The following is a 21,398-nucleotide window of genomic DNA, read 5'->3' on the forward strand; positions in this document are numbered from 1 at the left end:
ATATCTAGGCACAAACGGTACCTTTACTTATATAATTCGAATCCATTTGTTTATTATTCTACTTTAGTATTTCTAGTACGTTTTACACAAACAATAGTTACATAAAGAATGGATTAGTCATGTACAAAGAGGGTTTAACTAAATATTGTGAAGCAAACCTTTGAACAGTAGAATAAAATAATACCTGCCAGTACAAAGTGAACTGAATAAGAGAGGAAAATACAACGTCTATTTTTATTTAATACATACTTATATTGTAAATGCGAAAGTCTGTAAGTTTGTAATACTTTTGTAGCTAAACTGATTGGCTTTGTAATAGATTTTTGTGAATTGTCGTAGATTTGCTCGCGTACCATGACCATGACCACTTTGTAGGTCGTGGTGGTATAAAACTCATATATTATTTCGTGGAACTTAAAGGCTCCACCTTAAGTTTCACGTAATTATATCGCTATGCTACATTTCATCAATTACAAAATTACAGAATAAATTTGGTCGCCTTTGCTCAGCAGAGGGACACTCAAATGGGAAGAAATGAGATATCAATGGTTCATCACTTGTGTCATGAATTCTGGCAAAATTTCACATTATTAATACATACAAAATATCACACTTGCTATAGCCCAAGGTATAAGAGGTGTATATGATACACCCATATTCATTGTTCGGGTTCGAACCTGCAACCACTTGCGTGTGAGGTACCCACTTATACCTGCTTCATATATTTTCAAAATTACACGCTCTCACTGCCACCGCACCACGTGGAACCACTTAACTCATGGCTATCATACGGTAAATATCATACGCTCTGTTATCTCCACAGACTATAAACGTTTACAGACATAATTACGTCCCCAGCGAGGACCAAGCTTACTTAGTGACCCTCATTTTGTAAGTTAAACACATTTTTTACCTCTCAACGTAGCAACAGTTGATGAAAGGTAAAGCAATGAGATTTTAAAGATAGGTTTGTATAGGCCTTTAATGGGAAAGGGGAAATTTCTATTCTTATTTCGGAGTATTGACTTTATTCCGATTGTAGTATATTTGGTGCAAATGTGTGTGTGCAAGTGTGGTCTCGTCTTCGATTCCCGATTTGGGCAAAATTATTTTCATCCTATTGCTGTTGTAATGAACTCAATAGTAGGTCAGAGTTAAGTAACGTGCCCTGTGTTTTGCTTTTATTATTTAGGAGCAAAATGTTAATTAGCGGAAAGTGGGTGTACTCACACAACTGTTTACTCAAACTTTTTGTAACACTACTTTGGTATAATCATTGTACAATAACTCTACCTGTAGCGCGATTCTCTACAGTCGGTACTATTAAGTACCTAGAGATTTACATTTAAAATTATGTAAAACACTGTTCCTACGGGCTCATTGGAAATTTTGTACGAACATCTGAATGTTCATACAAAATTTCTTGATAGTTAGCCGGTTGTCGTTAGTAAATAGTGGTAAAAAATCACCCTACTGATGTGGGAGGCTTACATTAGGTACTAAGAAAGTCAGGTTTCATATAAAATGTGCCATTAAAATTAAATGAAAAATAAATAACAATTGTAACAATTCTCAAAACAATAAAATTTTCAAACACGATTTCCGTTGCCCGATTAATAAGAACAAGAAATCAAATGAAAAGAAAATATCAAAAGCAACAATTTTAACACAAAGCTATGTTTCACAATACTAATAACTGAAATTCGAGGCACCTGGCCTGTTCTATAAGGATTGTTACTCTCAATTCTTTGGAACTCTCGATGGTTTTTCGATATTTTATTTATACTTTGCTTAGAACGACTCTGTGAAGTCTCGTTTAGGAAAAATGTATCCTGAAATACGATAAACTGGGGTTGTTTGTGCGTTTCGGGGTCAAATACTATGGAATGCTGTACCTGCTGTTTTGTGAAGTTTCTTTCGTACAGGTTCTCTAGGTTTTATAGATAGTTTTGAGACGTTAAGGCCGCTGCGGACGTGCTTTCAAATGAAAAGCCTTGCTTTGAATTGGAAAACAAATTAAGTCATTGTGCCATTGCCATACTCTAATCACAAAATTAATTTAAGAAAGGCGAAATATACATAAGTTTCTAACCCAAATTGGGGATCAAATGGCCATGAGGAGTTATCTAAATGTAATAATTTATTTGTTACGTACAAATAATATTTTTAGCTAACAGAAACTGCGTTGTGAACCTTATGAACCGTGTACTCATTTGTAATTCTTGAAGCCAAAGAGATTTTATTACAAGTTCATACATACTATAATGCGAAAAGACTTTTCTCCGACCTAATACATTTAGTTTTCGGTGATTGCCTTTGTTTAGTTACAGTGGCCATGTGACACTGTCTAAAAACTTCTATTTTGAAAACACTTTTTTTTGCGAAAATATAATATAATATGTGAAAATATCGTGATTTTATGTATGTATGTATATAACACGCAAACTCAATTAAAAAAATCCTGCTCGTTCAAAATTTTACATCGTTACATCAAACGTTTAACCGACACAAGAGGCTTGTTATTTTAACATAACACTTCAGTCGTGTCTCTATTATTCAAAATAGCTGTCGTTACTGCACCGCGTGTGATTGAGCGATATTGATCGCAACTGAAATTGCTACTGCAAAACTGATTTAGGTACAGTGTGGAGAGTGATTTAAGCTATAAAGGATAACTAAATTTTATATTGGAATTCGTTATCCACGGTTTTTAATGGTCACGTGTCGTTAGTCCTGTTTCCACGCGGGAGGAATAATTGTATTAAATAGTTTCGAGTCTATAAAAGAACCAAGACTGTTTTTTTTTTGTACTGGAGAAAGAAATTCAAAACTTCGTTCAAACGTACGAAAAACAAATCGTTAAAATGAAAATCCCTTTCTTTATATGTATAGTCGGTTTAAAATACTTAATAGCTTTCAATAAATTATGTCAGAATGAAATGGTGTTTCTTCGATAGTTATGTTTAGTTCCACTGTTGGCTTAGTCCTTAACCATTTCTTACTAAAAGAAGAAACCTGTATAGCTGCGGGACGAAGGTCCTTAATAAAAGAGGGGTTAGGTCTTGGGTGTAAAACACTCGCAGACTACATGTTGGGGCCTACCCATCATTAACAATATCAACAAACTCACTGAGGTTAGCATAATTTAATTCTTACCTGTAAATGACTTGTCAAAGTCATATGATCGGTTTCAATGAGCACGCCACCTCTTATCTCGTCCAACGACACGGTACTATTCCCCCTGTACCAGTGCATCTCCGGCACGACTTCACCGGGATGCAAGTGCATTACAGCACATTTTAGAGAGAGCGTCTCGCCCGTCTCGAGAAACGCTTCCTTACTCATTTTTATTGAAGGCGCTGTGGACAATAAAGGTTATTAAAGTTTAAAGCCATTTAATTAATTTAATCATAAAAATACTAATTAAAAAAAAATTAGATAGATCGAGTTTTTTACTTTAGGTAAAATAGGTCTTTTCTGACGTGTCTCCTGTTAGCATCAGTCTTAATAAGTTAAAATCTGTACTAAATTTGACATACACCATTGACTTTCTATTTTCCTTAATATAAATAGATTTTTTTGTTAGAAATCCTCAAAGTCGTGTATGTGCTAGAAAGCTTGAGTATCTAGGAAAATAAAACAAGAGAATATCGATTGTGGCTTTTCGAATGCGATTAAGATATTTCAGTATAAAAAGTGAAGAAGTCGCGTTAACAACATTTTTATTTATTTATCTATTCATCCTTACAACTATTAGCTTAGCACTTAGCAGGCACATTATAATAATTAGGCATTCATGTAAGGTAAAAATAGATATCTTAACACTTACGCTAGAAACAACCCGTTTGATGAAGACAAAACGCTCACCAAAGGGTTTGTTTGCAGCGAAAGTGTACAAGTACTTACGATGCACAGTCAGGATATATCTCCTCAGCATCGGAGGATGTGTTGACACGTGGCAACAGTACACTCCCGAGTCCTGGACCTTCGCGTCAGCTAACGCAAGCTTCCAATTTTCACCTGCCAAGTCCACTCGGTACCTAAACGATAAACACAACTAATTAATATTGGTTTAATTAAAAATCTTAGTGTCAACCTAATAAGTTTGCGTTAGAAATATAACATTTATTATTCTAGACTAATAAATTGTATATATTCTTTCTTTTGACTTAATAAGGTTTAATATTTGCGTTGTCATTACCCAGTTTTTACTCTATATAAATATTATTCGTGAATTATATTGCGATGTATAGAAAATATGCTAAGAAACTGGTAGACATAACGAAAAGATGGCCGTTGTTGTTTCGTTTTAAAGCACAATATTTTTAACGCACAATTTCTTAAAATTCTTTTGAACTGTAACCTTTTGCGCATAAAGCTATGTGTATAATCTGATTAAACAAAAGAAAAAATACCAATTTTCTTCTAAAATAGTGTAGATAGGAATCCAAACGCATCCAATATTTTAGCAGAAACACATCCCATTTCGAGTCTGGCGTGCGTAAATAAGAAGTTATATTTATGGAGCTAGCGGCGAATAGAGACCCAATGTTGTTCGCTTTTCAGAACTTCTGAATGAATATTTTTTACAGGTAATAAGATGAATTTGTAATATGTTATAAGAAATTCGTGCACCACTGGACACAGTATAAAAAATAATTTCCTTTTTTTAAAAGACAACTGCCACACTAAGAATGGCTCTCGTGTCGCGGGGACTTTTACAAACATACAAACAAAGGACACAAATTACAATCAGACCTGAAACAATTATTTGTGGATCACACTAATAATTGTCCTGTGTGTTGTCAATACTCGATAGTAGTAGAGAATCGAGGTACAGTAGCTCAATTCTCTATTACTATCGACTGCCGACAACCGGCTTGTCATCGAGAAATTTTGTATGAAAATCTGATCAGCGCCTCTAACGGGCATCGTAGGAAGCATTGTGGCAGTAAATTTTTAATGTCAAACAGTACAGATTATACAGAATTGCGCTACTGTACCTACTGTTCAAAATGACGCTAAAAATCTTCTTCTTCTACAGAATAAGAATTAATTTACCTAATTACTTTCAAGTGATGCGCTACATCACGTGTTAAATTAGCTTCCGAATCTCATAACAAAACGTACTTTTAATAATAAATGGATATCAGAGAGCGGAATTAACCGTCTCAGAATGTGACGTGCATGACAAGGGTTAATTTGTCGGAGAGAAAATCACAGATTACGTCTAGGTTTTTCATCATTTCTACCGCAAAATATAAGAGGAATTGTTTTGCAAAACAATTAGGAAGGTTCTTGTTTAACTAGTCGTGTGCATGGAAAACGGAGTCATTTTATTAACAGAAGATTTTTATGGACAGAAAAAAAAGGTTCTGCTATGATCAAATTGCAATATTTAACACTTTGAACTTTGAAGTTACGATGTGATACTAAAACTCTTTAGCTTTCTGGAACGCATCATAAATAATCTTGTATACTTGAGAGATCTTCAATAAATGATCAAAAAAATGTATTAACAAAAAGAGTCATTACAAACTTGCGAAGTAAGTCATGTAATTTTATCACTGACACAAAGGCACGTTCATTTCATTCTTTTGATTATGACGTAGTTCGTAACAGCCTGAATATAGTTATGATAGTTTTAGTTACCTGGCATCTGCTGTGTGAGTATCTAAATCTACAGTCAACAGTTCTAGGCTTTCCACTTCTGAAACTCTTATCCACGAAACCTGGAACAAACATTGTAGTATTAGTTTTACGAATTTGCAAACTGCATCTGTATTAATGAAAACGTGGAATAAAGTATTATAGTGACTATATATAACTTAAGAAAATCAGCTCTGGAGTTAACCACGCATATGCACGCACGGGTTAAAATAATGCTTTAAATGTCAACTCAAAATGTCAACTTTTAAACTGGCCGTTATGTTGGATGATTGAAATGTTTAACTCCCGGTTTCTGAGGTACATTTAGTGGTAGTTATCTATTCAATAGCGATTTGTCTCATAAAAAAACGCTACTGAATAGATAAACTACCGCTAAATGTACTCAGAAACCGGGCGTTAGTGACTCAAGCAGTATAAGTATGAGTCTAGAAATATAGTAAAATGGTATAGCAATAGAACCGTTTTTAAACACTATTTTTATGATATTAGAGGAGTACGCTTTGAGGGTATTTACCGTCTTATCTCTCAACGCAGTCACTTTGCAGTCAAATATGACCGTGGATCCCGTGTCCGCGTCAATGATTGTGTCTTCTGATGCCGTTTCTTCAAACGACGGTGGTCTAAACCTGGTATAACAGATACAAAATATTAGTGAAAAAAGAAAGAATCTGTACTTACTTAATTACAAAAGGTATATTTTTTTTAAAGACAACTCCTGCACTAGGTGTTGCCCGTGTCGCGAGAACTGATAAACATACTTAAATACTTGTAAATACATACTTATATACATATGTAGCTACATTAACATCCAGGCTCAGAACAAATACTCGTGCTCATCACACAAAGAATTGTCCCGGGTGGGATTCGAACGCACCACACGCCGCGCTACGGTTATTGCGGCCAGATGACCACTTTAACCACTGCGCCAAACTAAATATGATATAACCTGAACCACTCAGCTCTAGAGGCAGTTAGGTTTTGCTGCGCCTTTGGTGTAAAATCAAAAATCGTTTTTTTACACCAATAGCCCGCTTATCATCGATTGCACAGTTATCTTCAGATTGTCTACATTTCTGGAAAAGTTATATTGTTTTACGGAAAATTATTCAAGCGATGGTATAGACTCGTGTAGAATTATATTTATGCTTCTCTATTTCTAATGCCTAAAATAATTGTTATTATAAAGACGTAATTTGGCCTCTAGATTCCCTTTTGCCTCTCGCAAATAACGAAGTCAGATATTTTTCTTTTCTGCTCTTGAAATAACGTTCTAAGTAGACTCTGAATCTAGACATTTGCATAGGACCGTTCAAATATTTTTCTAGTCTACTTTTGGGTTTAGAAATAATTCAGTTTTTGGAATTGCTATTTTAGCATTATTTTTATTTTATGTTTGCTTGATTTGTTAGAATTATATTATGTTTTATTTATTGTTGGATGGGCAGCGCTTGCAAAACATAATTTATTAAACTTTTTCGTATTTTGCCTTACACGTTGCCAGTATAACATACTAACAAAAATATTTTTGGGATCATGCCTGTTAAAACGAAGGTATGAGCACAAATGTATTTTATACACCTAAATTGCGTAATTAACAATGTTAGTCCCATGTAAAAGCTGCGAGCCTATTGCCATACATCGAGCATGTTACTTAACTCCGAGCTACGATTACCCTTTGTTTAATCCGGGAAATGAACCCAAGACTTCTCGATCAGTGGTAATATACCTACAAAATAATAAACTATCGTACATAATAAATTGTTCAACGGAAATTGGATAACGAATTATTCTTTTTTGTTATTATTCAGCTTAGTAGCAAGAAAATACTCGTACATTAAAATGAACATTACATCTTCAGCATTATATCCGTCCTTATTCCCTTAATCCTATTAATAAAAATCTGTCTCAGATTATTCCGAAATCAGCATGAAAATGCCATCTATATGTACATTCGTAATAATATTCCTCGCATTTTCTTGTAGGTTTCCTAGCATAAGTGGATTAGTTCTATACCTAGGTATCCTAGCGTTGATGATATGTTAATCCTTTTTGGTTGGGTTAAAAAGTTGTGATTATCTATAGAAAAAATGACTGTTCGGTCACGGACTCCGAGAGAACGTTTAGCATAAAATCAGTGCTTTATTATGGAACTCCGAAACAACAAAACAATAAAAAGGCTAGGTCTTAAAAGTTACAGCAAAGTTAAACTAGACTATCACTATGGCAAAATATCGAGAAGAATGGAGGTCATGAGAAGAGACCAACTTACACTTAGCAACACAGCAGGTAAGCAATTTCAGTACCAGTAACTAATTCCTGGAGGAAGAGACTGCTTCTATGAATAAATAAACTTAGGGGTATTTTATAACAGCCTTCTAGTCATACATGCTATCTAGAGTAAAATCGATCGTTAGAACACAAAAGGTCCCATTTCAACTCTGATCAATATTTGCATGCATAAAACAAGGATTTGTATCGGATTTTGGCTTTATCTCTTGAATGTGTTGAGACATTACATATGTACGTGTATTGGGAATACGTATTTGATTATATATTGTGTATTTTGTTTGGTTACTGGAATTCTCTATGTTAGTGTAATATATGTGCATAATGTATGCCCCTAAGGCTGTGTAGAATATCACGTAGACTAGAATATGTTGTATATTGTCTTAAAAATGCTGTATGTAGGTTTATTATAAGATGTTACAACCAACGTAGGTACATTGCTCATGCTCGCGCATGGACTAACTATTTCTGATCATGAAATAATACATACATATATGTCTGTTATACCCGAAGATGAAGGCAGAGATTTAATTAATACACTCACAATAGAAATACAATGTTAGTCCTATGTAACAGCGGATATCGATCACCATCGGGCACGGTACTAAACACTGGGTTGCTTTTGAGAAATATTCAATATATATAAAAAAGACCAAACACTTTTCCCAACCCAGGAACCAAACTTAAGACCTTAGTTATTAGCAGTCATGCACAGTATCATCCGAACCAAAAAGGCAATCCTTATTCGTAAATCATCGCAATGTCTCAGTTGCTATTTACGCTATTCAAGAATAGCTGCAACGAAAACAAAATTCTACTATTGTTATAACTTACACAATTTATTTATAAACATTTTTATCTATACGAAAGGTGGCATAACCAAACGATCCTATTTCATATTTTGTATACTTCCTTAAGTTGAGTAGATTTATGTGAAGCGGAAAAACAAGATCATAGATAACATCAAAGCGACAAATAAGGACATTTTGTACTTGCAATCAATATTGTATTCACATAAAATTGTGTATACGAAATACAATACAGACGTATCGAGTTAAGCTGTATTATGGCAGTAAGCGATGGAGTACAACAGCGGCACGACATTTCAAGAAATAAATAAAAATTTTGGGACATCTTACACACGTCCATCTGATTCCAAACTAAGCAGAGCTTGTTCTATGGTAACCAGATAACTGATAAACATACTTTACTTCTAAATACATACTTATATAGATAAATTAACAACCAGGCTCAGAGCAAAATATACTCGTGCTCATCAGACAAATATTTGTTCCGGGTGGGATTCGAACCCGTTACATACGCCGCTACGGTTATTGCGGTGAGGTAACCGCGTTAACCACTGCGTCAAACGTGCAGTTAAATATTATGATAAAATATAGCTTTAATACCTTTGTTTGTATACTGTGTATATTTTTGTATCCTTTAAAGATATTGAAATTATTTATATTGTAAATTTTAATACATAATATTAACATTTTACAAATTAAAAAGTTAGTCACTCAGAAAGTTAGTCTTCGCATAAAATGATGAAGTAGTTGCATTTGATAACATTTATCATATTATGTACTTTTAGGCATTCAGGGATTTTCCTGCGTCAGACATCAGTTAATTTAAACTTTAGTGAAACGATTACGACTATAGACGTCACGTTAAGAATATCAGGACATTGTTTTTCATGTGGGTAAGTATGGATACCGATGAATTCCTTGACGTGATATTACTGGAGTTCGCGTATAGGTACGGATCCCAAAGGATACCGTGTCATATCGCAAGTGTGCGCTAAGCTTAATAATGCGTTTAAGGAGTCCCATCTCGTCACGAAATGTCGATAAGTAAGTTAATAATGTTCTTGTTATGCCAAGGTCCAATATTTATTAGACTTGGAGGTCAATTTTAAATGTTCATATAAATTTTACTTCGGTTTGATGGTTAAAATCCCAATTCGTGGATATTTCTTCTGTTCTAGAGAATTATTTACTGACTTAAAAAAAGCTTTTGCTGTAATACCTACGTCATTCTTTTCCCATCTATTTATCTTAACATGAAAAATAACAGATCTACAAATACATTTCCAGTACCGTTTACAATAATATGTATTGGATTGTCTAAGGAAGATTACAGTGTAATAAAAGGGTTTTCTGTCACTACCGGTGCCTATCTGGTCCATCCTAAAATCTAGTCAAAAGTGTACGGAATACCACGTTTTGCTATTCATTTTATGCGTTGCAAAAGAAAGGGGGAGGTTTTTACCAGGCACGCTACCAAACTCCGGGCTGCTATAGACATTTTTTTTTTTTTTTTTAAAGAAAAAGAAAGAGGAAAAGAAGAGCCTTTAGAGCCTTTAGACTTTATATCATTTTTTTAAATATATTATTTTGTATATCATTTGTTTGTTCATTAATTTGTGTAATCCATTTTACATTGTGCAAACAAAAAAGCTTTCCAAAACTGTTCTATGACAGTTTATATTGGTGAGTGTGGCTGAAGTAATTATATCAGGTGACAACCATGACTACGTACACGCACGTTCTAGTTTCATTAACTAATTAGGTTGCCAGCCCTAGGGCGAATACGCATTAGCTTTTACTTGTAACAAAACGTAATGAGTTGCCATGTTACGAAACGTTGGGAAATTCTTGTTATTTTATTATGACTGCTTATTTGGTGGAACGATGATAGGGAAACTGCTGTAGTAGGATTTTCTATAGTCATTAATATCATGTAGAATTTAGGACATTTAAAAAGTCGGAATTTGTTAAAAATAAAAGTCGCCCCTAACAGCCAGTTACTTCATACTTATTTATCTAAAGTAACCGCTAAAGTCATTGACTTTCACTTGATAGTTGTGTAGCACAGGCAAATCTGTTTCTTCACAAAACTATTTGTTAATTTGTGAAGAAACAAAATTAAATTTGACTGTCATTTTTACTTTGGCTGTTACTTATGATGATGAAAGTTAAGTAACGAAGTGTGTTGAAAGCTATAACATCTGTCTGGCCAGCTATATTAAAAAATTGTATGAAAATCTAGTCAGCGCCTCTAGCGGGCGCTGTAGTAACTACCTTTGCAGTAAATTTTCTAATTGTTAAACTCTCGATACTCGATAACACCGACTGTAATCAATGCGGCTACAGTTTGACATTTAAACGATAGAACTCGACAATATCGTAATATATCGTCATTTTTATCAGCTTTTCTGCTCCTGCCTTTACATTTGAGCTACGAACAAAATAAAACGAGGGTAAACAATTTGCTCGCTCATTCTTTTTAATATTTTAATAAATGTATAACTAGTTTCATGAAAAATGTTGCAATAAAAGTTTCGGCCGTAATTTGTTTTTGCAAAACGACTTGTTTACTAAGGTTTATTTCGATGTTTGTGGGTAAAGTTTACTTTAAGTTATTTATATTGTTAGTTTTGCATTCATTGTTTTCTCAACAAATGTAAAAGGCTGCTCATTTAGATTGAAACTTTTCTTGATCTTTGCTATTTATTTAAGTATTTTTAGGCGTATATAATGAAACACAGTTAAACGGTTATCTACCTAATTCTGAAAATACAGGTAACCTGTTTATATACAGGAAAGAGTAATATTTTAACAAATATAGTTATAAATTGACTACCTCCATAGTAGGGGCAGTAGTGTATACGAGTTCCGATCACGAAGTCTCAGATTCGAATATTTTTCTAAGCCTCGGTCTTATCAAATTTATTTTAAAATGTTTCACCATTTATTATATAATTTTAAATATTCATTATAAAATTTCAGCCCGGGGAGCGTGTATTTCATAACCATTTGCCTACACCATTGATTATAACAGGCATGATCTTACGTATGTAAAAATATAGTCTCCTTCATAAAGCATTTTGATTAGTTTAGTGGTAATACGTTCTTACTATTACACTCTCATCTACGGGAATTGAACATTTACAAATGTAAATTACTACAATTTACTTCAGTTTTTCAGAACGTCTGTCGTTTTTTCCAGCGTCTAGAACAAATACTCATTGCCCTTATTTTGTTTTATAAAAGCCTTCAAAAACTTTCAAGGACGTGTTGTAATCCAGTCAAAATTCGCGTTTGAAGAGCTTTGTAAACGCGTCAGAAACTAATTGGAGTAATGTCTGGCTAAATACTTTTGTTCAAGCCTTTTAGAACGAAATATGAAATTAAATAAGTTTGGAAAATGCTGGTGATTTGTAATTTTATTACAAGATTGCGGTAAGAATAAGAATATTCGACATTGTATTTTTTTTTCTTTATTTTCTTAAAGAGATAAAATACCCTGTAAAAAAAAGCTTATTTTGATAAATTACCATGCATTTTTTGAAGACTTTTATAACTCATAAGTCTGTTTTCATAACGGATCGAAAAACAGTCGAACAAAAAGGTAAGACAGTGGTTTAGAATAACGCTGCAGTTTCACCATGTGAAATAGAAAAAATTACATACTTATACATCTACCCACGACATGAGAATATTATACCAAAAATACTCCCCCAATCTACACAATCTGAACCTCACAAAGAATAACAAAAAAACACATCTAATCTACGAACCAAAAATACAAAAATCTTTTTCCCATTCCCAAACTAAATAACAGCAAAGAAAAACCGCGTACGGATAAAAAGTGAGTTATGATATTATTCTGAGTCTAATTTACAAAAAGGAACAACTCTTACATATGTTAGGTCGAGAGGTTTGTGTTTATATATATTTTACAAAAGAAAAAGTGTGACCCGACGACGCTCATTTTATTCAAACTGGTAACTTTTGTATAGACGTGACACGCTTGCAGATAAAAGTGGTGACACTCAAACCGACGTGTAATGTTTTTAATGTTTTTTAATTGTTTTGGGTAATTTGAGGCTATTTACTTTTTGTATTTAATTTGGATGGTTGTAGGTGTGATTACATTCAATTATAAAATCAGTTTTTTATTTGAAATATTCATGTTTGTGACTATAATATTAATGTGTTAAAAAAACTTTAAGAAGAAAAACTTTGCTTTTATTTATATCTGCCACGTTCTGTTCTGTTTTAAGGTTTTGCAAATATTTGATTTTTATACAAAATATTGTCTTTACTATAGAACGGTGTCTCTCAGATTGATGGTAAAGTTGTATAAGTCACAATAGTTTAAAATTTCGAACATTTTGAACGATATTTTCAAAGCCTCATGAGTCATTATTTCTCGTACACATTTTAGATTAGCCTAATTTGTTCCACTATTGATCAAAAGTTCATCCATTCATTCCATCTCATTCCATTTCCATCTAAATCTCACACTTGCCTCAATCATAATACAATAAAAAATTCTAAATTAATTGAACAAATCCGTCATTTTAATACATAAATGGTAATATTTAACACGTTGATTAACGCATAGTTCGTCACAGTTGAATATTACATGGTCACCCTTGCACAAATTGTTATTCATCATTGTGTATTCTAGCACCAATCAATACAAAGTTTGTACATAGCTTTGCAAACAGAAGTTATGAGCGGTTACCAGTTTAGATTTGTATCGGTATAACTTAGAATTTACGTATACTATAATATCATCTAGGTACACGTGTTGTGATGGTTTAGAAGTTAGTTTGAAGTGTTAAGTCACTTGTAGATAATCGCTTAAATTCAACAAGCTACTAACTGACCCGTACAGTAGCTCGATTCTGTACCACCATCGACTACCGACAACCGGCTTGCTATCGAAATTTGACATTTAGAATGTACTGCCAAAATGTTTCCTACGACACCCGTCAGAGGCGCTGATCAGATTTTCTTACAAAATTTCTCGATGACAGTTCGGTTGTCGGTAGTCGATAGTAGTACAGAATCGAGGCACAGTTTAGTTCGCGTTTAATTTTTACTGCCTTGAAAAAGGCTCTATGTTTGAATGATTACTTTTTTGGCAAACTATGATTTTTGTTTTCTAATGTTCAACTATCTTGTAGTAAATTTTCGTCAAAATTGGTTCATCCGTTTAACCGTTTAATAGAATCAGACATCTATATGAATAAAAATGAATCCCGGAATTGTACAGGCTCGATGGGATCAAAATTTCCATGAGAATAGAATCACCGTGTTACATAAAATTGTACTATACGCGGACAAAGTCAGGGCATAATAAGAATATTAGTACAAAATATAAACCTACAATTATTTCATAATTTTAAAACACAAAAAAGAACTGCCAACTCTGAAAACGTTTCGGTGTAACAAAGGCCTTTGACTTTAGCCTGAAAAGGATCTTCATTAGGACGGACAAATGAGATACCGGGCTCAGTATTACCAAAATTAGTTTCAGTGTTTAAGCGAACGTGCTTGTCACCATGCTGGGTGCTTTATTTAATCGAAATTGGGATTTTGAATGCGTTGATCAGGCAACATTTTAACTCCGTCGCGTGAACAAATAAAAATTATATAAAATTAATTGTTGTATTTAAGACAAAATTAAACGCTTAAATATTCAATTTCTGTTTTTTTTTGCGACAATGTGTAGTTATCATACTATAAATTTTAAATAATTTGCTTTAATTATTCATAGTTTAGTATGATATTTTATTAATGTTAAAAGTAACACTTTATAGAAAAAAAAATGCCATCAAAAACATCCAGTAAGAAACCTCAAGTCTCGCAGCTTAGTCTCTCTGCCGTAAAAAGTTGTGAGATCTATGTAATACCAAGTCGATTAATCTGTTAAGTCTCTACTTAAAGGACCTTCTGTCTTACGTTATTACATAAGTTATTATCATGCCAATATAAAAAACATTTTACGTTTCAAACAAATAAATCGACCTGGCCATCTGATATTATATTCTCTTCTACAGAAAAAATATCCAAGAGGAGTCCACGTTTTGAAATGGACTCTTTTAGTTATTTTTCAGCATTCATTACCTATGGAGGCATTTTGCGGTATAAGATAAAATAAATAAAATTAAGCGATAGAATTTATCTAGTAAAAATATTTTGAAAATATGCAATCAGTGATCTAGTGCTTTGATCCGTAGAGAATTCTCCACCAACATCATTCTATAAAACGTTACGAGTTTCTTGAAAACGTAAGCATAATATTTTCATGAATATAAAAGCGTATAAAGCCTTTTGAATATTAACTTCACTTGATAAGTGAAATGGCTTTTATTTTCTCGTGTTCTTCAAAAAGGAACTATTTTTGAGCAAAAAAGATAATTTTGATCACAAATCACATTATCATTTTAAGTACTTTTTCTAGATCCAAAGCTGTCTAGAAGTTATTTGATACCAGCCATAAAAATTCACAACGAATTGCTTTTGAAGTCCCTTGGTGTACATAAACCTGATGGCTGTACCAAACATCTTATCATGATAATTTTATTTATTTTTATCGTTTTTCTCTACTACCCACCATTTGCCTCGGATGATTTGTGAATGCAAATTTTCTGGGTCAAGAAAATTCAGAACACAAAATGCAATTTCAGAAGGATTTATGAATTTTGCAAATGAAGTACGATTTTAATTAATAATTCTCCTTGCGAAAAAAGTTAAATGTACTGAAATAATCTGTAGGTTTTTGCTTCTCTAATGAATTTTTAATTTCACTGTTCTTTGCTTCATTGTAAAATTCAGCACACATTTTTTTAAAACGAGAACAGTATTAGCTTGATTTAACAACTATTTTTTTTTTTAAAGACAACTCCCGCACTTATAATTGCTCTTGTGTCGTGGGGACTTTTACAAACATACAAACAACGGACACAAAGAACAACCAGACCCGAAACAATTATTTGTGGATCGCACAAATAATTGTTCCGTGTGGAAATCGAACCCAGGTCCTCCCGACGCAGTGGTATCGGCGTGACGACCTAAACCACTGCGCCACGGAGGCATTTGACTATTGACTACCGACTACTATATTATTAAAATTATACGTACTTGTCATGAAAATGCTTATTGCTAGTAGCGTAAGCATCAAAGATGTAGTTGAGCATAGGTGAGTCAGCTTTGCCCTGCCTCATGCCCGGCTTGCGGGGCCGGCTCGTGACCTTCATGCTGCGGAAGACTGTTGGAGGGTACGTCGTCATCGTGGAGACTGGCGATCTAGTTGGTTCAGTTCCTGGAGCAAAATAATTTAGTTTCATTTAACCGTCATGAGGTCTTCTTTATTTCGTATAGTTAGTGGTCAACCCAGTGTCAAAGTTGTTCAAGCCGCCCAGGCCTTTGAAGTGGATTAACGACTGTTTTCTTAATTGACAACAACCGGGACCGACTTTTTACGTGCCCTCCAAGTACGGAGATGCCCAGTTCAAATACCACTATGCGGTCACCCATCTATGGAATGACCGCGCCTAGGTTTGCTTAATCCACAGATCGTTTGTCGACCGGTAAACGCAACTGGCTGAAGACGCCTCAAATTATATGTATGTGAAGGGGCATAAAAATGTATGATAAGCACTAGTTTTTGAGCCCCGACTAAAAATTGTTGCTAAAAGTTTATTGAATCTATCTTGTTCTTGTATTTGCATATATAATTATGTACATGCATCTATGAAAACATATCTCATGAAAAACCAGATAATTTGCGTTGCAAACTTAGATTTTGGGTACAAAAATATCGTTACCAGCATACATCCGATATTACAAAAAAAAACTTTTTTAAGTAGTCAATGATTAGTTAGTCTTGAAGAAATTATTTACTTGTAACTTTACATATTTTCATTCGAACCATTTCATTGTTTGGCCATGACATCAGCAACCGTAACATACAAAATTACGTTTTCATTTAATATTTGAACGAATTACGTACATTTTCTATGGGTCATACAGACATGGGAGTGTCATGTGTCCGTCACGCATGGTGTCTGGAGACAAACATTTAGCTATATAAATAAAATAAATTTAACCCATTACTGTCCCACTGCTGGGCAAGGGTCTCCTCCCGTAATGAGGGGAGGGGTTAGGCCTTGAGTCCAGCTTAGCTATATAATAAGTAAAAATACAGGGTGTTAGGCAAACGGCTGTTCAAGTGCTACCGACACTCTCGTACCATTCAACTTGAAATTAAGACTCGCCGTTTCGGAGATATGATACTTTAAAGTATAATAAAATACGGGAATTGACGCGAACACGCATTTTACCTTAAAATGCCTGACGTTTCGGCGCAGGTTGCACTCGCCGTGGTCGCAGGCATTTTAAGGTAAAATGCGTCTTCGCGTTAATTCCCGTATTCTATTATACATTAACGCGCAAGTCTAAAAGTTATAATGATACCTTAAAGTCTTAAAATTGACCTTCTTTTTACTAACCTAAAATAGCGATTTGAACATATTTACTCAAAGATTTAAAGCGTGTAAGGCTCATCATTTATCATTTATCATCAAATCCGGAACCTTGTAATCAGCAGTCAAATACACTGGCAACAGACCCCAAAGACAGTTTATTTATAGATTAATAATCATACAAGTTTTACTACAATCGGAGTTTGAAATAAAAAATCTTTTTTACATTATTTTTTCTACCTCAAGTAAATCTTTAACTCGATAACAACGGTAAGTAATACAGCTTGTTTCGTTATAAAGAATACATCAAAAGAGCAGCCCAAAAGTAATTGGAACTAATACATCACTAGGGAAAACGGTTACAAACCGAATGTCCTCACTAATTTCCAATTACGTTAAGAGCTATTGCTGTTTTCCTTGGTTTAATCAATTGTATTTTTTAAGACAGTTTTTCCTGATACTCTTTGAAATATTGACCATGTATTAGTACTATTAGTTAATTACTGCTTATATTTCTTTAGTATTTTTAAAGTGGAGTAGTTACCAGCCGATCCGAAAGATTTCGTATGATTATTTCATACGACTGTTGTGAAAAAATGCTTCTGAAGCTCGATTCTGTACAACTATTTACTATTGACAACCGGCTAGCTATCGAGAAATTGCGGATGAAAATCTGATCAGCGCCTCTGACGAGCGTCGATGTAACTATTTTGACAGTACATTTTAAATGTCAAACTTTTTATATTCGACAGTGCAGACAGTAGAAAATCGCGCTACTGTTTGTCTGTGTCTTAATCTTTACCCACGACACATTTCTTAAATCGGTTAAGTAGTTTAACCATGAAAGTGTAAACACTAATTTTGAATTAGAAAGTTGCTTCACGAAATTTTCATTCAGCTTGGAAACAAGTGATAATTATTTTTAATACACACATAATTTCGAAAAGTTATTGGTTCGAACCTGCGACCAATTGCGTGGGAGGTACCAACTTAAACCACTCGGCTACCATTGCTCAAGTTTTAAAAGTTATCTCAACAAAACTGTTCCATGAAACGTTCAATAGCTAGACAAGACAATAAATTGTGTACTGTCGTGTGTGATTGAGAGCTGCTATCGAGACTAGAGGCAAGTGCTTTCGAACTTGACACGTGTCAATGATCGTAGTGGCACTTGACATGGCTTGAGACAGTCTGTCGGATGTCTAGCAATGTGTCTACTTATACTACTACTATATTATTATATTGAGCTACAAGTATTACCTTAGCGCGATTCTCTACAGTCGGTACTGTCGAGTATCGAAAGTTTGACACTTAAAATGTACCGCCAAAGTAGTGCTTACGACGCCCGTTAGAGGTGCTGATAGGATAGTCATACAAATTATTTGACTAGCCGGTTGTCAGTAGTAGGTTATGGTAGAGAATCGAGCTACCTGTAAACTTGTATAATTTTACCTTTCCTTCCATTACTATTATTAAACTGCCTCGGACCTCAGGTCTCAGCTTAAATCTGAAACCCACTGTCTGAACTGTACAAAAAATTTCATTCTAAGTAGAAGCTTGTAATGTGTTAATAAAAGTAACTCTTACACACATACATATTTAATATTTCTTTGACTGATTACATATATCGTTAATTAATTTTATTTTTCATTCTGTTCAGACAGCATCAATAATTACTAACGAAAAATAAACGACAATTTTAACTAACTGCCGCATAATAGGATAATATCTTGTGTCAATTTAAAAGTACAACAATTGAAATCGTGGACCTTTTTGTGGAGACCATTTAAAAATATGAAATGCAAATAATTGAATTAGCGCTCTGATATCGAAAACGCAGTGAATTGAAGCGCACCGAATATAAATTGCATATATTTTTGTATTTAATGGAATTCTGTACAATAAAATGAAAGATTTTTTGTCGACCGTAAAGACTTTTAAACTTACTCCACAGTTTATCGTGTCGGTCAAACTAATGTCAAAGTTCTTCAAGCCGCCTAAAAATCTTCTGAATTAACGACTGATCTATTAATCAATAACAATCGAGACTTTTTCCGTGCTTTCGGATGTACGAAAACGCCCGTTAAGGGTCACCCACCTTTAAAATTAACGTGCTAAAGGTAGCTTAACCTACTGATCATATATTATACCTACCGGTGGCTTCACTAATGACCGGCTCACTATATATTTTTCTCAATTTGTCGTTACACAGACATTACCGAACATAAGTGTTAAACTTACATTAGGGTGGTCCACCGATGTAGGGGAAAAAAATTTTTTTCAAATAGAAGTTTCGCCACCCTCCCATTTTGTTACACCAATCATAATTATTATATATTTAAGAAATCAGCTTTCTATCTTATGTAATAGTGGATGCTCAACGGCGATGAAAATATTAAAATTTTAGTAAAATATTCAAAAAGGGTATGAGCAAACATTTCACTACAGGTACATCAAAGTAAGACTTTTTATTTTAATAAGTAGTTAAAAGGCACATAAAACGAATGAACAAAGCAAAAACCTATTTATATTATTGTAATTTTTTTATAATCAATCTAAAACTAAGTTAGTTAACTCCTTTTTAGAAGTTTCAGTAGACACAATTTGCATGTTCTTTTCAACTACATGTAATAATATATTGTTTTTCTTTCTCGTTCTTAGTGAGCAAGCTATTATAGTCTTCAAATAGTTTCACTCCCCTTTCCGCAGCCTCTTTAATTACAAGCAATTATGCAACTTTTGCTTTAAAGATAATCAGCATTTTCATTCCAAATCTCAGATGGTAATTGCAAAAAAACAGTCCATAAATCTAGTAGAAAATATGTTTTTAGCGATTTTTCCGACGCAGAAGTATATAATGTACAATCAAATGACAGTTAACGACAGTCACCTCGTACTGTACGAGAACTACAATCAGCATTCACTTGATGAACTGTGGCCATTTTCTCGCCACAAAAAAGCTTGTTGGAAAACAGAGCAAAGATAATAAGTTCGTCAGGCAAATACCACAGGTGACGCTCTAAGACCTTCCTTGCAGCTTTACTTATTTAAAAATCAATAGCATCGTACAATTATAACGTCTTTTAAAGTAACAAGTCATTTCTTGGTGCATCTGTTGTTAAAGGCGTTTCAATACAAGTCTTGGTGTATTTATGAGCACCAAAGCTAATAAATCGAGCTATTAGTTGTTCTTCCCTTTTAATTAGTTAGATTTTTCTTTTAAGGAATCATTTGTATAATAACTGCCTGTGTAAATAATTCCTGAAAAGAAAAAAAATCATAGCATAACTCAATTTAGACATCCATCGAGCGTGGTGTATTGGACCTGGGGCCAGCCAATGAATTTAGAAGGTGGTTTGTTCAAACGATCATAGTGAGTTCAATTAACTCCTTGTAGTAATCGCTAACTTGTTTTTCCCCAGCCTTTACGATGGTAAGAGTCTCAAGTGTGTTCAGGGCGAAATTTTCCGTATCCGAATTAACAATCAGACTATCATACTGCTTTTACGAAAAAGTCTCCCATGTATCACTGAATCTATTGAGTATTGGTATTTGAGGAGAGCTTGACTGACCAAAGCACAGTGATTATGACTATAATTATGAAGATTTTTAATAAATTTCTCTACGCAATGGTTTAATTGTCTTGTCGAAATTCCCGATTTTTTCCATATTTCCACCACATTTTTAATAAGACCGCGCGCAGAATTTATCAAATGTATATGTTCAATAATTAAGTGGTGATAACGAAGCAAAACTTGCCGAAGAGTAAGAGGTTGATTAAGCCTTGATAAGGGTTCCACATCTCAACAATCCAAAAGAAAAATATCGTGTTTTTGTCGAGTTGTTGAACATATTTTGTCCCTAATTTATACATAAAAACACATCTTTTTTATATATTTTTTAGTTTTAAACGCTTAAACAGTCATATATATAATGAATTAGCTTAGTTGAATACCCAAAATAGACCTGTAACAGTGAAAGAAAAATTTGCACTTTTCACAAAAAAATCGAAAGTATAACTGCTTTGAGCACCCACTTCCACTAAAGCTACCTTGTTCAAATTTTGCAACGTTATTATTTCGAATACATGTAACAAATTAAGCCCATGGCGAAAGTGACAACTAAAAAAAATTTTTTTTGGACCACCCTAACTTACATA

At 33.8% G+C, this 21,398-nt stretch overlaps 1 protein-coding gene across 1 annotated transcript in view; it reads right to left on the minus strand.

Moving 5' to 3' along the window:
- The window catches only part of LOC142982315 (protein sidekick-1-like), a 75,627-nt gene that overhangs the window by 13,093 nt on the left and 41,136 nt on the right, over positions 1–21,398 (minus strand). Inside the window, exons 3-7 of the mRNA XM_076128757.1 lie at positions 15,897–16,077; positions 6,185–6,296; positions 5,653–5,732; positions 3,907–4,040; positions 3,157–3,359 (exon numbers count right to left, since the gene is read on the minus strand). Coding sequence (XP_075984872.1) covers positions 3,157–3,359; positions 3,907–4,040; positions 5,653–5,732; positions 6,185–6,296; positions 15,897–16,077 — 710 coding nt within the window. The remainder of the gene's footprint in view (positions 1–3,156; positions 3,360–3,906; positions 4,041–5,652; positions 5,733–6,184; positions 6,297–15,896; positions 16,078–21,398) is intronic.

Source organism: Anticarsia gemmatalis, chromosome 21 (assembly GCF_050436995.1).
Source record: "Anticarsia gemmatalis isolate Benzon Research Colony breed Stoneville strain chromosome 21, ilAntGemm2 primary, whole genome shotgun sequence".
Classification (NCBI taxonomy): Eukaryota; Metazoa; Arthropoda; class Insecta; order Lepidoptera; family Erebidae; genus Anticarsia; species Anticarsia gemmatalis.